Below are 20,918 nucleotides of genomic sequence, written 5' to 3' on the forward strand. Positions count from 1 at the left end.
CACATCGTGTAAATAATAATACAGTAATAAAAGAAGAATCCAAAATTCAAATACAAATTTTTTATGTGTGACCGATTCCACCAACACCAAACCAAATAATTATACTAACAAAAAAACCGTTAAGGATATTTTTAATGCAATTAAGGATGCTAATTTTTGGTTCTAAATATATAACCAATGCTTCAAAAAGCGTCCTTATTGTTGGTATCCTAACTAAAATTAGATGACGCAAATAAAAGCATCCTACAAGAGAGAAAAAAATAAGTTAATTTATTCTTAATTTAAAGACGATTATTTTTGCAAACTTTCTTATACAAGTAATTGCATTTTAGTTTTTTTATCCTTTTTACTTTTTTTTTTAGTGTTAGTATGTGAAAGTATATATCCCATATATATAATATACCAAAATAATTTGATTGGTGTGGTCCAGTTTGATTGCCATGTCTTTGAATAGTGATTAAAGAAAGAGCTGGAATTCAGTCAAAATGCTGCCACTGCTCTATATATATGCAATTGCCACCCAATTCTAGTCCTCTTCATTTGTTTGGTATTGAAAATTGTTTGAATTTGAAATCTTATTTTGTAATTTTCCTTTTCTGCTATGTGTTTTCTTATTTAGGGTTTGGTTTTCCTAAAAGGATAAATAGTTTATGTACATTACTTAATCCTTTTTTTGAAAGAATTGGATTTTATTTGTAAAACAGAAAACAAGATAAACTAAAATTAAGGTCTATGATCTCATGTGATTAACCAGTGATTCTTTATTTCTGTTGAATATATAGTCAAAATTTGAATTAACTTGGGTGTCTAACAGTGGAAGCTATTGCTTTTCCTATTCCTATGAACATAAAAGGTACTGATGCGTTTCTTTTTTCCAGTACTTTTGAAAAATGATAGTAATAAATAATTAAAATGAAGAGAAAATAAAATAAGATAAAGAATAATATAGAGTAAATAAGATAGAAAATAATATTGATGTAAATGAGTGTGTATAACCGTGTAAATAATAGCCAAAGGAGTAGTATTTCTAACGTCGAAGAATGTTTTCTAGTTTGGAATCCTTGTGATGGAAATGGATAGATGCACACAATGTCCAACACAATGCACTATATATGACTCAGTCAAGTGGCAAATTGGCTTCATTAATTCCCACAAACTAGTCCAAGATATGGTCTTGAGATCCTACATTCTACGACAAAATTACATGTGTTCACAAAATCCCATCATATTTTCATATAATAATATGCCTATAACCCTGCACTTTGTACTAGTCAAAACTTTACACTTTGACTCCCTTTTGACTAGTCCAAACTAATACTCCGTGGCATTTGATGATTTTGTTTGATTCATAACTTAATTACTAAAAGCCAAAAGGTAAGATTTTGAGAAATACTCTCTTGGTCACACGTCACATTTGATACAGAAACCAGTTTTAAAAAGTATAAAGAATAATAAGATAAAAAAGTTAGTGAAATATGTGGTCCATTTTTTTATTTTGATTTTATAATAAAATGTGAGTGAAGTGAGTTAGTATAATATGGGACCTACTTATCGTTTATGATAAAAAATGAAATGTGACTCTTATAGTTGGACGGACTGAAATGGTAAATATGGAGTAACTTTATTGTGGGACACGGAGAGTATTTAAAAGGGAATCATTCTCTTCATAAGCTATCAATGTTTAATGTGAATGAAAAGATGGGATCTCAATAAATTCAAATACCAGGAAGGGGAATCTTGAATCTAGCATCTAGCAACATACATATAAATCATATATCCAATTTAAAAATGTGCACATATATACATGAATTTGACCAACAGTTTAACAGTAAAATATAAAAAAAGATAGTAGATGGAGAAAAGGGTCCCCCTCCCTCATCTATCTGATATAAATACAAGCAGTGCAACAGTGGTGGAGGGTCCCTTCCCTCTCCTGTGAAATTAAATACTTACAATTAATTTGAGAAATAGGGTTGGCAGCAATCATATGTTAGTGTTGGTGTTGGTGTGGATGGGCATGATTAGATTTAGATTTTACTAAGAGCAAGCAAGGCATGTATAACAACAACAATAACAATGAAGAGCACAACAAGCAAGCTCCTCCAAGAATCTCCTTCTCCAATGATTTGGTGGAATCTTCAAGATCCCATTCACACTACCGCGACGCCCCGGTGTCGTCGGACTTTGAGTTCTCCGTCAGCAGCTACTCCATGATGCCGGCGGATGAGCTCTTCTTCAAGGGGAGGCTCCTTCCGTTCCCCTTGAAAGAAGAGAATAATATTAAAAAAAGCAGCAGCACCAGCGCCGCCGTCAAGATCAAGAATAATGAGAGGCCCCCAAAGAATCCCACTAGGTGGAGGGCCTTTCTTGGCCTTACCAAGTCCAAGCAAATCCCTTGATCTTCATTATTCAAAACATGCATGCATACTACTATTATTATGATGCCAAATTTTGGAGGTTTGTGTTTCTCATCTTCATTCATTGTATTTCCAGAACAAAATTCTTAAATATCTCTAATCTCTCTTCCTGTTTCATATTAATCTACTAAAATTCCTGATTTTTCCACTTTTTGGTTAGCTGAATTTATTAGTAATAATCATACACTTTTAAAAGTGTGCAATTTTTTCAATCGGGCTAGCCGTAAAGTATATGTGTGTCTTACTATGAATTATTGTACATCTGAAACGGCGTCATCTCAACGCCCTAATTCTTGAATTCGATGTTGAGTATGTGCCTAATATGACTCGTAAATCTGTCTGAGTTTAAAGAATGATGTAGCTCTTAAAGATCACTTTAAATTTGATAAGAAATGGAGTACCAAAATTTGTTCAAAAATTTATCTCTACCTATATCCAGCAGATTCAACATTTCATGGTTACCTGTTTTTTTTTTTTTTATTTGACCTTTAATCCGGTATGATTCTTTATTATATGGACTATCAATATTTAATACGGAGTTCTAGTAGTTACATCATTCGAACTTATCATATCTTTGATTTTTGGGGACAAAATCCTAAAGAACTTAATACTATTTGATGTTTATCTTAATGTGATCTTCTTATTTATTGGCTTATTGCATATTTGCATGCTGGAAATAACCAGTAAGTACATTAGTATTTCATTAATTATGAAATGGATCCATTATCATTGTAAAAAAGAGAGAGAGTCAAGGGTCAAAATGACAGCTAATATCACACACAGGCCACAGCTGGTTCGTGTCGCAGAGCATCACGTTGAGGGTTGAGAAAAAAAAAAGAAAAAAAAAAGGGAATTGAAGAGTAGATTTAAATTAAAAAGAAAAAAGAAATAAAAAACATCTGACAAAGTGGAAATGGGTATTCTTACATAAATGTAGAGCGGTGGCAGTAAAGTACTCTCGGCGAATCCAGTTACCCTTTTTGTTCAGAAATTCCCTCACATCTAACAAATCTATCTTCTCTCTATACATCATTCTTCCAACTACTTTTAAACCACCTCTTCTCTCTCTCTCAACCACCATTCTTCATTGGAGTAATCATTTGTAGAGAAATACTCCATCTGGCATGGAAATTAAGACAAAGCTTGTCAAATTATAGATTGTTTTCTTTGTTGAAACCCCATATCAATAAATTGATGATCATGAGTCCATGACTCTTCTACAAATTAATGGATAAAACTTCTTCTATAAATGAGTGGATAGTTCTTTATTTTAAAGGAGTGAGCGACTCATTTCTAACAAGAAAGAGTCTTGAGAAGAGGACGCACTCATAAGTTTGCAATATAAAGTTAGGTTGGATATTTTGTTGCATTATTGTATGATATCTCGCTTTGTGTATACGGAGTACTATTGTCATGTTTGAGATGAAATTATAAGTTCTATGTTGGCAAGATTAGAGAAACACTGTAACAGTTCGGATTTCTAGGGTATAATAAATATGGCGACTGCTACCAAAACGGACTTAAAAGCAATAAAAACATAGGCTAGGGTTTCATTTAAAGAGATTTGACCAAGGTTAAACGAACTATCAAAGCAATAAGTCAACGGTTTAACCTAGAAAATCAATGAAGAATAGACACCATAAACTATGATAAAAAATCAAGGGTTCGACATAAATTCAACAAAAACCACAACATGTCTCAATCTTCTAAACCAAAGGGAACAAGTTCAAAATAGCTAAATAATACTAATAAGTTTCAAAAATTCAGCGGAAATGACCAAGAGAAAGTGAAGCCATGTATGAAGACACAACTACACTCGAAGTTCAAAACATCTATCTTATTTAATTAATGTGCTTAACACCCGCCACCGCTCGTTGCCGTTCAACCTGCACATAAGGAAAACACATGCAGGGCTGAGTATTTTGAAATACCCAGTGAACTCGTTGCCAAAACATTTTAATAGTTATGCCACCCTTACCATAGTGAACTCGAGTTTTACAATTATCAAAAATAAATATCATCGAGTATCACAAAAATATTTTCATAGACTGGCCAGTCAAACAACTCCCCACTTTTTTCATTAATTTCCACAATCACAACATTTCCATGATGCGACGAAAGTGTGGCCACACTTTTCGCCCACGAGACCGGTTGACTAGCAAGGACGGCTCCCGATCCCACCGTGTACACTAGCCTGGTAGGGTTTGCGGCCCTACTCAGACCCGAATTCGTTTATACATATCCGTAGCCCTATAGCCCAATGGAGCGAACTCTCAAACTGGGCATCAGGCGCACAACATCATCACAAATAATCACAGGCATGGCATAACAGTTTAAACCACCCTTATCTCTCCACATTTATAAATTTGCAACATAAAAGAGTTTAAGAATAAAGTCCACCTCGACTGCTTAGATTTCAAGTACGTTTCTCTCTTTCGTTATCCGGCTTCGCAACCGAGGTTTCACCTTTTAATCACATAGGCACATATCACAAATCAGTTTCAACATCAACTCCTAAATCATGCATGTCTCAACGCTTCCCCTTTTACCCACCGATCCAGTTTACGTTTATCAATCAAAACAAGACATATTCATCATATATGTTTATTCACTCATCAATCTTAGATCTAACATCAACTTATGCCAAAAAAGGGTCATCCGCAAGTCACACATACACACACACACACACGCACGCGCGCATACACACGCACACGCACACATATTTTCCATATACCATATAACCCACTTTCACTCAATCTAGATGCATGGGGGGTTCAAGAATACCGATTAATCGGTTAGATGAAGAAAGATTAATATGTAGGTACCTTTTCTTGTCAAAACGAACGGTAGAAACAAAGTAGAGACTTGATTCTTCAAAAATCTTGAGGTTCAAACTCTAACTCTTCTCACAAGATGAAGAATTATTGGAGAAAAGTAGAAGAAAATTGAGAGAGAGGGAAAAAGGGAGGGAGGCGTGTATTTGGGGTGGGGGGCGATTTTTTTGATGGCTAGGGTTATGTGTTTCTCTTATTTATAGGGTTAAATAAAATCTTTAGGTAATTAAATAGAATATTTAGGAAGATTTGATTCTACACAATTAAATAAATTAAATATTATGAAGTAGAGAGGAAGGGGGAAAATGGCGTGAATTGGGGTAGGGAAATAAGGGATTTTCGAAAATTATGGCTTTTATTTAGCCAAGATTTTGTTTGGTATATTTTTCGGAGTAGAATAAAATATCACGGAGCAAAAATAAAAATAAAAATCCTCCCATTCAAGTAGGAAATAGGAGTGTAATATAGCTAATCAATAAGGAATAGATTTTGAATATTAACTAAAATAAGATATGGCAAGATCTCCTTGAGGTATGGTAAGATTTGCTAGAATATTTAATTTTAGGTATGGAAGGAAATCAATAAGGGATCAATTAAACAAATAAAAATAATTCTTCCTTCCCAAAAATATGTGATTTTCGAAAATCACATGGAGTAAGTGGGGGTGTCGATTTTCTCATTGAGAAATAGAGAATAATTGGGTTTTAGATTTAATTTGGATAAATATCCGAAGAATTAAATTAAATCCGGAAGAATTAGGATTTCTCTCCAATAATGTGAAGGGGTCGAAAATTTCAAAATAAAAATGTGGGTATAGTATTTATGGAAATATCCTAAAAATCTCACTCATCCTTAAACAAAATAATTCACCACATAATTTCACCTTTAATTCAAATATTCATAAGCCACGTCATATACTCAACGAGTTTGACTTTTCAACCCAAACCTCAACCCTAGACACAACTTGGTCATAGAAATTCATGCAATAAATTCATTCATCATTTAATTCACGTCTCCCACGTCATCAATAAAATTTTACGGCTCTAAAATTAGGGTTCGAAATTTCGGGGTGTTACAAACACAATCTAAGAAGGAGCAATAGACGCGAAACGGAAACTATATTACTCAAATACGAAAACAAAGATCCGATCATGGATCGTTTACACCATCTCGGAACAAATTTTGGGAAAAGAAGAAAATCAAAAGGGGGAATATGTAACAACCTAACTGAAGAGCTAAACAAACATTTTATTTCCTAATCAAATCCAACGGCTAGTTGAATCTAAAGGCTGAGACTAATCGCGATCAAATGAAAGAAATCTGATGGCTCCTGAAGCTTTGGAGCAGAAATAGAACATAGCTCATTTCCTTCATCTATGATTGATTTCTTGATTCACCCATGATTATTGTTCAACAATTAGTATATAATATTCACAATCCTCCACCTTGAATACTACTTGTTGAACGATCATTACCTCCTGCACATTCCAACCAACTTAAACACAACTCAAATTTCTCCTTTGGCAAAGACTTGGTGAGCATGTCAGTTGGATTCTCCAAAGTATCCACTTTGAAGACTTTGACTCTTCTCTTCTCTATATCTTCCCTCACGAAATGCAACGCACATCAATGTGCTTGCTTCTTCCATGAAAAACATGGTTTTTGGCCAAGCTTATAGCGATGTTATTATCACAGCCTATAGCCACTACAGCTTGCACCACACCAAAATCCGCTGCAATTCCCTTTAGCCAGAAACTTTCTTTTACTGCTGCCATTAATGCCATGTACTCCGCTTTGTTCGTGGACAAGGCAACCACACTCTGCAAGCTTGAGTTCTAGCTCACAGCAGCCCCATGCATGGTCAAGATGTAACCCGATTGAGACTTCCTACTATCGATATTCTCATCATAGTCACTATTACAGTACCCAACCAATGCATCTCCCTTCACCTCATCATCTCCTTTAAACAGAATTCCAACATTCCTTGCTACATTTAGATACTTCAAGATCCATTTAAGAGCTAGCCAGTGCTCTTTACCATGTTCAGCAATAAATCTGCTGGTGACACTAATGGGCTAAGCTACATCCGGCTCTGAGCTTATCATGGCATACATCAGACTGCATACAATATTGGCCTTAAGTCTTGCATCTTGAACTTCATGACCAACCATGATATATAGTCCGTCTGATTCAATCAAATCTCCTTTTTGGCTCGGTTTCTGACTATGTCCATACCTAAGATTCTCTTAGCATTTTCCAGATCATTTTCCAGACCATTCATTCTCTTAGCATCTTTGATTTCTTGGATTACTTTCTTGCATATTCCAGCCACTAACATGTCATCAACATAAAGGATTTAGTAAGCCACAACAACACTCCCCCTCCCTTCTTCTTGATATAGACGCACTCATCATACTTTGATCTAGTGAATCCATTCTTCAAGATATGATCATCGAATTTGATGTGACATTGCCTACTAGCTTGCTTTAGGCCATAGATGCTTTTATCCATCAAGCAAACTTTACCCTCTTCTCTAGATTTAGCAAATTAAATGATGGAGGTCCCAGTGCGACACTCGACTTGACAACTTTGGAACTCGGCTGGATCACTATGGAGAGCAGCTTCAGCAGCTACAGACTCGTTTCGATGCTAGTGATGCCACCCGCCAGGCCTTCTACCATGCCTACTACGCGAGGTTCCCACTGTCGGCCGAATAGAGGTATCTTAACCATCCACTTCTCTTCAAACTTATTCTATCCTCTGGCTTGAATAAGTTTGGGGGAGGGGGGGGGAGGGGGTTCTGACGTGGATTGGTTGTTCCATTTCTCCATTTGCTAATGATGTGTACTTGTGTTCTTGAGACCTTTTCTTTTTAATGTTTTATTTGGGGTCATTTGGTGTAAGTCCCACCTATGGGACTCAAATTCGAATATGGATGAATGTAAGATAATTGATGCTAAGTTTGGGGTTGATGGCCTATGATGATAATTGTTTTTGTCTTAAAAATTGTGGTTAGAATGGTTAGGGACTGCGTGATCGTTCCATGATTTAATTGCGAGTGAAGTGCTTGTTTGCTTGGTCAATGCTAATCCCGGTGAGATTTGAGCCATACTTTGTTCATGTGTGATTTGATTGGGTACTTGCTTTTGTTTCTAGAACTTGCTCCTCGTCATGTCAAGTCTTTATAGTGGATGTGAACTTAAGGGATGAAGTTAGGCATTCTTTGATTATCCTCTTACGCTTATAAATCCCTAGTTAGCCTTCATAGCCAAAATTGTGTTTGATAGTTGAAAGGGAATGTTCGAAAGACCTATAAGAGGGGAGAAAAACACAATGTTACAAAGGATGGGAAGATATGTATATATAAAAAATAAAAATAAATAAAATAAATATATAAATGGAGGTATAAGTTAGACGAAGTCTAGAAGAAAAGAAAAAAAAAAGGTGGAGAGAAAAGTATTGTAAATAAATAAAAAGTGTGATGGGGCTTTGAATAAGAGGGGCTTGGAAGGAAGCTTGATAAAGCCAAGGTATTGAGAATCATTTTGGGAATTGGTTGTTGTGGAGATATGTGCTTCAATTATATTCTTTAGTCACTATAGCCTAAATTCACCATACCGTCCAAAGAGCCTACATTACAACCCAAATAAAGACCTTTCTGATCTTAGGTTCGCTTTCACATCAGAACAGAGGAGACGTTTGACGTTGAGAAAGCCTATGGTAAGCATTACACGTTACTTGATTCGAGTGTTTATGGTACTTCTTATACACTTGAGTGAGAAAGAATAAAAGGGAGGAAATCACACCTCCTAAACCTTGTGAGAGCATTGATACCAGGTGATATACGAGACAGTAGCTTCAATTAATGTTTGGTTGATTCTTGTATGCATCCTACATTCGAGCTTGTTTGAAAATTTTCTGAAGCAAAACATCAATCCCACATCTATGCATGAGTTTGTTCTTCATGATTTCTTATTCTTATTTGAGGACAAATAAGAGTCTAAGTTTGGGGGAGTTGACAAACTCGTATTTTAGTGTCATGATTGATGTGTTGATATACTTAATTGTTGAGTTTTTGTGCTCAAAATGGTTATTTTCAGCCAATTACTATTTGTTTTGGAGTTCACGTGTTTGTTGAGTGTTTTAGGCAAAATAGGCAAAAAAGAGGTGACACAGCAGAAAAGCCACCCGACCGGGTGGCGTTGAGAAGCCTTGGAGAATACAGAGAGCTCGGAAGAAGTCCCACCCGGCCGGGTGATTTTACAGTACAACAATTGTACCCGGCTGGGTGGCACAATTTGACCTGCGCAATTCCAGAGTGTGCCGAAAGAATCCCACCCGGCCGGGTGATCTTCCAGTACAATAAATCCACCCGGCCGGGTACGTATTTCTGGCGATTTTCTAAGCTGAAACGCGATTTTCTGAAAGAGGGAAATAAGAAAGGAAAGCTAGGGTAACTCTACTCATTCTCTACGCCGTGAAACACACAACCCATCTCTCTCAAGCACTCTTGGAAGAAGATTGAAGATTCAAGCTTCAATTCCTCCGCCAATTGTACTCTGTATCATGTTTTCCATTGTTTTCTTTAGTTTAGACTTGTTTTCTTCCATGAATATAAGTAGCTAAACTTCTTTTATGTAGAATTCTTGGTGAAGATGCATTGATTTATAGTTTTAATCCAATTGACTTCGTTTTTCTCTTGCTCTTGCAATTGTTTGAATTATTCTTGTGTTTTTTCCTAACAATTGCTTGATCACCAATTGGGAGTGTAGGGTTTCTTAGAATAATGTGGAGATGAAATATTTAACCTTGAAAGCAGAATTATTCACACCTTAATTCAATAAAATCTAATTGAACTATTAGGAGTTAGGTCTAAGAATTAGAAGGGGACTTCAATTATTACACCTAATCTACGGATTTCTCACCTCGGGAGGGGGTTTAGTCTATATTTGTGATTGATTCAACAATTCTGGAGACTTTAAATGGTAAATCAGTTTCAATTGGGTTAGGCTATGAGTTGTGCATCGGATCCTTGAATTCTGCATATTTCTCTATCATTTTCTACAACTTGCTTAATCGTTTTCTTGTTTAAGTGCTTATTTTAATCTCTGATTTTATATGCTTTTAGTAGTTGTTATTTTAAAACCAAAATTTTCGATCGTCTGGATAGTAGTTGAAATTTGTTCGTGGTACTTAGGTTTACACTAAATCGTCTCTGTGGGATACGATATACTCTTACTTGCTGTTTGTTACGATAACCCCGTACACTTGCGGGTATTATTTGGGTAAAATAAAGTTGAGTCAAGTTTTTGGTCCACAAAATATTATCCATGTTTGACTCAGCGCGAGTTTTAAGAAATGTGAAAAAAAATAAATGGAAAAAATTAGTGGTATGTAGGCACCATTTCACAGATAGAGGGAGTAATTTTTTGGAGAAGGGAGTATATAACATGTATTTTTTGGGGAGTATCCCCTGCTGTGTTAAAAATAACAGCATGGGATTTTGTGGTTTAAACGGCAGATAATTACAAATGAAACGCAGCATAGGGGTAAGAGAGAGAAATGGTGGGCCGGAAGAATATAATACACATACTCCTGATTCTTTTGTTTACTTTTTTAACCCATTTCTTTATTTAATTATAAATGCAGACGACCAATTTAACTTTATTTCATTGTGCAGCTATTAAAATTTTATGGAAATTTTTTTTAGTATTTTGTTTTACAATCATAATATACAAATGCCACTTTTACAGACCTATTAAAAAATATTAAGTACTATTACTCACTCAATAACTAATTAATAATAGACATATTACAAGTAATACTCCCATTCAATAACACTTGTGTAATTATTAATTAATTTTCTAGGCCATACTCATTTTTCACAAGCTATAAAAAACAGCGTGCAATTTTTTTATTTTGCAATATTTCTTTTATTCAAATATATATATTATAAAATTCTATTAAATTTATTAATTAAAACATTTATAAATTTTGATCATGATATAATAAATTAGAAAGTCCCACTTTATTAGAGAAAAATATTTATTAAATTAAAAAAAAGTTAATTTTAAGGAACAAACTTATACGAAAAGTATTTTATATTTTTAATGGAGGGAGGGAGGATTACCATTGAATTTTTTTTTTTCTTTACTTATTCAAAGCTCATCATTTATTTTAGAAGATATACAAATAATTTATTACGGAGGTGTTCGGTTCGTAAGATTGTATTCCAGAATTAAACATGTAGTGTATTTAGTTCATGAGATTCAATCTCACAATTTAATCCTAAATTAATAAGATAATTAGTTATAATTAACCCCCTTCGACTAAAATAATCTCACGATTCAATTCTAAATTATATTTTAAGATTATTTTTTAATAGATATGTAAAAGTGGTATTGGTCGTAAAGCAAAATACTAGGAGTAAAAGAGTCTTCCATAAAATTTTAATAGCTACCATATGAAATAAAGTTAGATTGACCGTCTGCATTTTTAATTAAATAAAGAAATGGGTAAAACAAGTGAACAAAAGAATGAAGGAGCATGTGTATTATATTCTTCTGGCTCACCATTTCTCTCTCTTCCTCTTATGCTGCGTTTCATTTGTAATTGCCTGCCATTTAAACCACAACATCATAAGCTTTAACTTTTAAATAAATTAGTATTAGCTTACGCGCTATGCGTGATACATAATATTTTTGTTCTATTAATTAGACATTGTAAATGAACTAAATAAAATAAATCATTACATAATTAAAAATAAAAAATATAGCATTACTATATAGTGACAATATGCTAAATAATTATAGATATAAAATTAAATAAATTTTAAATTAAACTAACATGAAAATATTTGTTAATTACGACACTTTGGGTCTCTACAGCGAAGAAAAAATCATCGTTACAATTACATAATTCAATACTAAAATACTATTAATATTAAATTGATATAAAATATAATATACAACTAAAAGGACAATAATATCATCATATAAAATAAAATGATGTATAAAACAAATAAAAAACACACACATATAAACATTAGAACAATAAAACAATAGTTTGTAAGATATGAAAAAACTTATATGCGAACAACCTTAATTGTACAATAATAAGAATAGCAAAATAAAGAAAAAATAAATAATAAAATACAAACTTCAATATCTCTTCTCAGCCTTATTTTCCCCCTTGATTCCCAAATAAATGATTTGTGCATATGCGCGAAAACAAATGTGATAGTTTATGATATTCGTCTTCTTTTCTTTCTTACGTCATTTTGTTACTAAGTATTTGCATGAAAATTATGGAGTGACGAAGTTGACGACAAATGTGTAAAATTGTATCTTCAAAATATTATAGATAGTCAGAAGCTATATTTGTAAAATAAAGGATTATTATAGCCTGGATGGAAAAATTAAAACAAGGGATGTATTCAAATCCTTTTCATATCTTTTGTCCTTTTTCCTTCTTAATCCTAGCCCCACGATTTTGTCATCTGACGGTTAGATTAATGTCACGTGTCATTTAATAATGCACATTTTCATTCTAATAATGCACAGCGGCTAATAATGCAATATTATAGACTAATAATGCACATTTTCATTCTAATAATACACAGAGACTAATAATGCAACATTATAGACTAATAATGCATTGATCACAACCATCCAATTCAAGGATCCAAGGGCTGAGATTAAGAAGGAAATAGGACACTTAGGGTGCAAAGGAGCCTAACGCACCCCATTAAAATAAAACTAACAAAAAAACATGACAAACTAACAGAAAACATAAATATGAACTAACATATTTGTAGAAATATTTATAGATATAAAGTATTGAAAATTAATCATAATTGTGGCAGTTACAAATTACTCCTAATAAGGAACAATTAATAATTTTTAATTATAAAAAATGCTGCATTTAACATGAAACGGTATGATTTTAAATTGTATTTTTACAATGAATCATTATTCTTAAGTCCAAAACTTTCCATTAAGCTCTTAAATGCATGAATTTTAGGCGTTTTTGAAAAGTAATGTAATGGCCATTGGGAAGGAATATGTTATTCCACAAATATTTAAATTGATCTCATAACTTATAAGTACTCTAAAATAAGGACAAAACTTATAAGTATTTCAAAAGAATGCCAAAACTCGCATTTTATATATGTATAGATAGATGGGGAAATTGTCGAGCACTTCTGACTTTTCTTAATGTTTTATTGATAAATGGAGAAATTGTCTTCAAATTCACACGTTGACGTAGCTTCGAGAGTTTTTTATTGTAGTAAACATATTTGTTACTACTCCCTATCCTTCTGTCCGCGAATAAAAGTCTCATTTTTCTATTTTAATCCGTCCACGATTAGGAGTCCAGATTCACTTTTATCATAAATAGTTATAGAGTCTTACATTTCACTAACTTATTCTACTAATATTTTATTTAAAACTAATATATACAAGTTAGACTAATATTCCACTAACTTTTTCCATCCAGTTTCTTAATATTTTTTAAAACCCGTACCGTCAATGAATGAGATTCCTAATGGCGGACGGAGGAAGTATTAAGCAGTAGTACTAGTATTTTGATAATGATTTTTTTATATTTAAGAAATTGTTATTTATATTCGGTATTTGATAATAATTTTATTTATATTAAAGAAATTATATAAATTTTTTTTATTATTTAATATTTAAATATATTTTCAAAATTTATAAACTTCATTTCATTGGGTAGTGATAAAATAAAACTCTAAATATTGTACAAATTAGAAAATGTCAACATATGATAAAATAATAGTAACAAAAAATGTCAACCCACATCAATCGTTGACACTATGTTGACATTTTTTATTGCTATTATTTTTTCATATGTTGACATTTTATAATGGTCTAAATCATAGTTTGGAGTTTGTACAATAGACTTTGCATTTAATAACATCCCTCATTTCATATACATAAATTTGTTAATATTCTTAGCTTATAATTTACACATTTTAATGTTTGTTGTACAAACTACTCCCTCTATTCCATAATAAGAGTCACATTTTGTCATTTTGATCCGTCTCACAATAAAAGTCACTTTTCACTCTTACTAATAAAAGTTAAGTAGGTTTCAAATTCCATTAACTCACTTCACTCACATTCTATTATAAAACCGATATAAAAAAGTGGACCTCATATTCCACTAACTTTTCCAACTTATTATTCTTTACGGTTCTTAAAACTCGTGCTCACACTAAATGTGACTTTTATTGTGGAACAACGGGAGTATTATATTTTGGTTCTTCGAGTGGTTATATCGATCCGACCAAGTAAACCGTGCACCGATGGTATTTTCGATTTGATTATGAATCCTATTTATAAGATATTATCGATTTGATTTTTAAGATTTTTAGATTAATTATAATAAAAAAATTAGATACCGGTCCATAAACATATAATAATCCAATGAGTCGTGAACACGTGAGACGACCCATCAAAGCGGGAGAATTCAATAGGCGGGCGCTGACGTGGCAGGTGAATGATCTGGGTCCATGGCTGGAGATTCTCTAACGTATCTTTCATTATTTTCGTTTCGTTTCGTTTTCTTCGACGCACCAACTCCTACACTCTCTGTTGACATTCAACCGCAGCCGCCCGCCTCCCTAGCAACGCCGATCTCCGCCGTAATACGCGTCGAGGTAGATTCCTCACTCGATCTGCAAATTTTCAGATTTTATCGTTCGGTCAACTGCTGGTTGAGATGATTGCTCCACAAATTTGCTTCGTAATTGAATCCTTGAGAACTATAGCTCAATTTGATGTCCAACTGACCACGGATAATATGAGACCACGTTGATTTTATTTTGATTCAAGGATTACGGAATGGATTTGAAATCTGTGGCAGTACATCTTCGATTGTTGGATTTATGCTACGTTGTTTCAAATTCATTTGTTTTATTTTGCACTGAACTGGTTAATATGGGTTTGAATATCACTGTATATTTGGGTGGATTTGTTAAGCCCTACATCTTTTGGAATTCTTCTATCTAAATATCTCAAATTCATAGGTGTTCGAAAATGATAGAGATAACTTTTTAGAAAGGTTTCTATTAAGTTGACTATTTTGTTGTTCAGCATTTTGAAAAAGTGTGTGACTCGTATATTTTTGGGATTCCGGTATAAAAGTGTATATTGGAAATTATTCTCTATATTCGGTGGGTTTTGCAACTAATAAAGTGATGAATGTAACTGATTTTTCTCCATTTTTTAATGTATTTTTTAGGGTAAAGTATAACTGTTTCTTTATCAGACTATTGTTAGCATTCTGAAATCTAAGCATGGAATTTAAGTTATTTGCTTATCTAATGGAAATGCCTCTTGTCTTCCCTTTTGTTCCAAGAGCACCTAAGTATCGTATGCAAATTGATTTATCAGCTACTTATTGTTTTGAAGCTGTTCCTTGAAATTGAGTATTTCAAAGGTGCTATAGAAATCCCCACGATCTTCTTTTAGGAATTAACCATTCCATGCCTTGGTTTATTTCTAAAACTCCAACTCTTCTATTGAATATACAAAACCAAAGTTTACTTTGTACTCAAAGCATCAAATATTTATATATGTATGCTATTATAGCACCTTGTAGGATGCCTTGGACGCTTATGAGTGCTTATTATTGTACGATATTTATGTAATGATGGTCATTACCTTACAATTACGACGCTTATGGTTTTTCTATCTCATGACTTGTCCATGGTGATATTACACCTTTTCTCTGACTTGTCTCTAACTTCCTGTATCTATGACTTGATCTCAGAATTATGAATTGTATAGGCTTGCAGTAATGCAAGAGAGTTGACCTCTGCATTAATCACTGCGCATGTTTAGCAACCGGTAAGTTGAATACATGAAGCTTGGATTCTTTTTGAACACTTCTTACTTCTTCAAGAAAATAGTTTTGTTAAAGCCTTTCTTACAATATGTACTTGTCTATTGTCTACAGTAGCTTAATAAGATCGGGAAGAAAGAAGATTGGCAGCATGAACAAGTGAGTAAACCCATTTACTCTCTCTCTATATGTATATACTATATTTCTTGATTTTGAATTTGATATAGGCAGCATACACTTGGAGTCTTAGACTATTTTAGCATTATATGTATGTTTCTTGAATTTTGAATTTGATATCGGCAGCATACACTTTTTGATTAGTTTTAGCATCACTTTTTTGTCCTAACTCCTAAGTAAATTATTAAGTTTCTTTTGTGTTTGAGGTAGAGAGTATGATATATTCAGTATCTTGAAGTTATGTAATCCCCTGCTAGTTATTAGATATGGGTAACCTTTAGTGAATACCAGCAATCTATAATGAGAAAGTCATTATGCATTTATCTCTGGGCATTACTTTTTATGGTACGCAGGTAGTCTAATTTTAGGACTTCAAATACTTTAGGGGATGTTCACGAGTCTCACATTAGAATGACTCATGTTCTATAAAAACTGGGAATCCAACTCCTGTTACCTTCTAATCAACTCATGATACAACAGATCATGCTTACTTACCTTGTTTACTGAAGTATCTGAACTGATTTATTGACTGTTAACTACTATACAATATGTTAACTTAGTAGAAATTTATTGTCGCAAAGTATTCCACATATTTGTCAGAATGACTTCCCTATATTCAATCATTATGCAATGTGGATTATGATTGATGTCACTTTGATGGAATCCACATTTATTTCTGAAGAAATATTTCTCAGTGAATTTGTATTAATCAAGATGCAGGTGCTAGTTTCCTTAGATCTCAATCATCAATCACCTTAACTTTTGTTGAAGAATAATAATAACAAAAACTAATCAAGGCTTAAACTCTAGTCACAAGAGTAAAGCAACAACAAATTTGTAAGTTAGCACACTTAGCATATGATATCTTATCAACATTAGTGTTTGAACTTCAGCAAAATCATATTGATATGCTAAAATGTAGAAATTGTCATACAAGAAACTATAGCTAAAATAATCAGTTTTTAATGGAAATTAGACCTGCATCTCTAACTGTTGTGGCTATAGGATTTCTTTTCAACTCTCGTTTAAGTGAAAGGACATCTCAGTCAGAGGCAATAATAGGTTGAGATTCTGAAAGGATCTTTGGTCGGGTGGTCTTCCACTTGTAGAACTGTTCCCATCATTATATCAACATTTGGTCCTTTAGCTTTCTTTTGTTGAATTATCTTCGCTGGGCAATAGCTTTCTCTTTTCTCATAACATGTGTGATTCCAAATTATATGAACCGAATTCCCTTCTGGGTCTATTAGAGATCAATGTGGGATTGGTAGAGGGTGTTGATGATATTCATTTGGGTTTAGGATTTAGGACTCCGAGTTAATTTTCCAAACATGGGTCCATAGGATTGCTTCCACATAACACTTTTCATAAAAGGTTTTCTTAAGTCTGAAAACTTCTTTTTTTGCTCGAGTCCTGAAAGAATATCCATGTATATATTTCTTTCATGACCCCCTTACAAGAAGCTGTTCTTTTGTGCAATTGATGGTGTTTGGTTTAACTGCATGTGCAAATGTTTCTTGGTAATCAAGTTATAACTTTTAGTGAACCACTTACATTTTCAAAATTTTCACTCGACCATCAAAGTCGAATATAACAATATATACATCTGCATCCCACAGTCTTTTTTTCTTCCCTGCTCAGAGTTCTTTTGCTTGGGTCTTTTCCGAGGTTCTACCTGATCTTGGTCAATTATTTGGGTGCATCATAAATCATGTCCTATATATTTTCAGTTGATTACACACTTCTACTCCGACAATAAAGTCACAAGGCCAAAACTGCCGAAAGTTTGGTAGAATGGGTCTGACACACTTCTGACAGCCGGAAGTTGCAAAGCTAGAACTTCAAAACTACACTTAGTTTTGACTTTGTGTTCTTCTGACATGATCAGAAGTGTGTCAAACCAGTTCTGCCAACTTTCGGTAGCTCTGGCTTTGCAAATCAAATTCTGTCGGATTAGCTCCTCATAGTTTGATGGATTGTCATGCAAATTTTGTCACATCCAATTAATTTTTTTGTAAAGTGGTTATTTTTATACTCTCTCCTCCGTCCCAAGGTAGTTGAGTCGTATCGTATTCCTTTTTGGGTTGTTCCAAGGTAATTGAGTCATTTCTTTTTTTGGTAAAAATTTTATCATCTCATAATTTACTCTTTCTTCATCTCTCTTACTTTATTCCCTCTCTTACTTTACTCTCTTCACTTTAACCTTTCACACATCAACTTGAAAATTTTTTATGTGTTTGAGAAGTATCATCCTCAAGCTTGATGACTCATTTATGAATAATGAGCCTCACTAAACTACCTTGAACTTGCTTTTCTCAAACTGAGGCTTGAATAGCTTTTCTCATTTACATCCCTAGCCGATATGTATACTTAGATCTTATCATTCATATATGACATTTGTGCATTCTGTGGTCATTCACATATCAGTAAGAAAATAGCCAAAAGTTCATGTTTACTACTTTCCTTATCATATATGGACACTCTGAAAAGTGTTTTGATGCAATATCTGATATATGTTATGTGTTCATTTACTACAGAACAAGAACATTTTTTGGAATCTCGCTCTCGTTGATTATAATCAACATGGCTGCTATAATGGAACGTGCTGATGAGAATCTGCTTCCAGCTGTTTACAAAGAAGTCAGTGAAGCTTTCCAAGTCGGGCCATCAGATCTTGGATATCTTACTTTTATCAGGAACTTTGTTCAGGGAATGGCATCACCTGTGGCAGGTGTTTTGGCTATCAGTTATGACCGACCTACAATTCTAACTATTGGCATTCTCTGCTGGGCCTTATCAACAGCTGCTGTTGGAGCAAGCAAGTATTTCTTTCAAGTTGCATTCTGGAGAGCAATAAATGGCTTCGGGCTAGCAATTGTTATACCAGCACTTCAGTCTTTCATTGCGGATAGCTATATGGATGGTATAAGGGGCACTGGGTTTGGATTTCTGAATCTAGTTGGCACAGTAGGGGGCATAGGAGGTGGAGCTATTGCCACTGTTATGGCTGGTCATGATTTATGGGGCATACCTGGATGGAGATGCGCCTTCTTGATAATGGGAGCATTGAGCTGTTTAATTGCATTCCTCGTCTATCAGCTCGTTGTAGATCCAAAAAGAAATATCAGTGCACATGATACAAGCAAGATGTCTGACAGGTATGTTAGCATCGGTTATTCAGTAGAAATTATGTGACATGACAGAAGAAGGTTTTACTTGGATGGACAATTAGATTCCAACCTTGCCAAATTTTTTCCTACTTGGTAATTTGTTGATATGTTGTTTCAGGGAGAGTTTGATGGAAACTCGAACTACAAGTTCGACAACAATATGGCTGGAGTCCTGGTCAGCCATGAAAACCATAATGAAAGTTCCAACCTTTCAATTCATTGTATTACAAGGTCTTGTTGGTTCAGTCCCCTGGACAGCAATTGTTTTCATCACGTTATGGTTCGAACTAATTGGTATGTTTCTCTTCGACACCATCTGTTTTTTACCATGAGAGTATAATATGGTTATCTCCGTTACAATTTTACATTGACCCTAGAGAAAATTTAAATTTGTTCTATGGAATGAGAACTGATATGGAGCTCGCTTGTTGATCGGTAACTGTCACTGGATCTAACTATACCAAGGTGCAGGTTTCGACCACAACAGTGCAGCAACCTTGGTCGGTCTGTTCGCTGCTGGATGCGCACTAGGGTCGTTTTTGGGTGGAGTAATAGCAGATAGAATGTCTCGTGCATACCCTTACTCCGGGAGAGTCATGTGCGCACAGTTCAGTTCTTTCATGGGCATACCCTTCTCTCTCTTCCTTCTCCGAGTTATTCCCCAAGAAGTGAGCAGTTACTACACATACGCCACCACACTTTTCCTGATGGGCCTTACAATCAGCTGGTGTGCCACAGCCACCAACGGCCCGATGTTTGCTGAGGTCGTCCCTCCCAAACACCGAACCATGATCTATGCATTCGACCGTGCTTTTGAAGTGTCGTTCTCGTCGTTTGCTGCTCCCATTGTTGGAATCCTCGCAGAGAAGATATACGGGTATGATTCTAAGTCGGTGGACCCCGTGTTAGGGTCGAGGAGGGAGGCTATGGCGTTGTCGAGAGGGCTTCTATCGATGATGGTAGTCCCCTTCGGGTTGTGCAGCTTGTTTTACAGTCCTTTGTATTGGACCTTTAAGCAGGACAGGGAGAATGCAAGATTGGCGAGTGTAAAGGAAAATGAGATGCTATGAGTGTAAGATTTTGTTTTGGTAAACACTGATATACTTAAATTAGTTTACTTAACACACTCTTTTCAGATAGTAATTAATTTACTACCACTTTCACTTATGTATTACTACTATTTCTTATTTGAAGAAATTGCTATTTTACACTTGTATATGCAAGTGACGGTGATTATTATACTTTCACATATTTTTTATCGTGCGACCTGTAAATACTACTCCCTCCGTCCCGGCTAAGATGACACATTGCTTAGCCGACACAGGATTTTAGAAGTTATTGGTTAAAGTGTTTAATTGGAGAGATAAAAGGTGGGTGTAAGTATTAAAGTGGAGAGATAAAGAAATATGAATAATTTAATAGGAGTGAGAAAAAATGGTTGAGTGTAT

The 20,918-nt window shown here is 34.2% G+C and overlaps 1 protein-coding gene across 1 annotated transcript; it reads left to right on the forward strand.

Moving 5' to 3' along the window:
• Positions 1–14,781: 14,781 nt before the first annotated feature.
• LOC125192377 (Major facilitator superfamily protein) lies at positions 14,782–20,706 on the forward strand. The gene is made up of 6 exons (XM_048089913.2): positions 14,782–14,936; positions 16,052–16,128; positions 16,238–16,282; positions 18,838–19,458; positions 19,589–19,764; positions 19,942–20,706. Exons 2-6 carry the CDS (start codon positions 16,115–16,117, stop codon positions 20,538–20,540), a joined length of 1,455 nt encoding a protein of 484 aa, XP_047945870.1. The 5' UTR covers positions 14,782–14,936; positions 16,052–16,114; the 3' UTR covers positions 20,541–20,706.
• Positions 20,707–20,918: the final 212 nt, after the last annotated feature.

The sequence above is a fragment of the Salvia hispanica genome, chromosome 4, assembly GCF_029641045.1.
Source record: "Salvia hispanica isolate PSC_SH4W2 chromosome 4, Shi_PSC_v1, whole genome shotgun sequence".
Lineage (NCBI taxonomy): Eukaryota > Viridiplantae > Streptophyta > Magnoliopsida > Lamiales > Lamiaceae > Salvia > Salvia hispanica.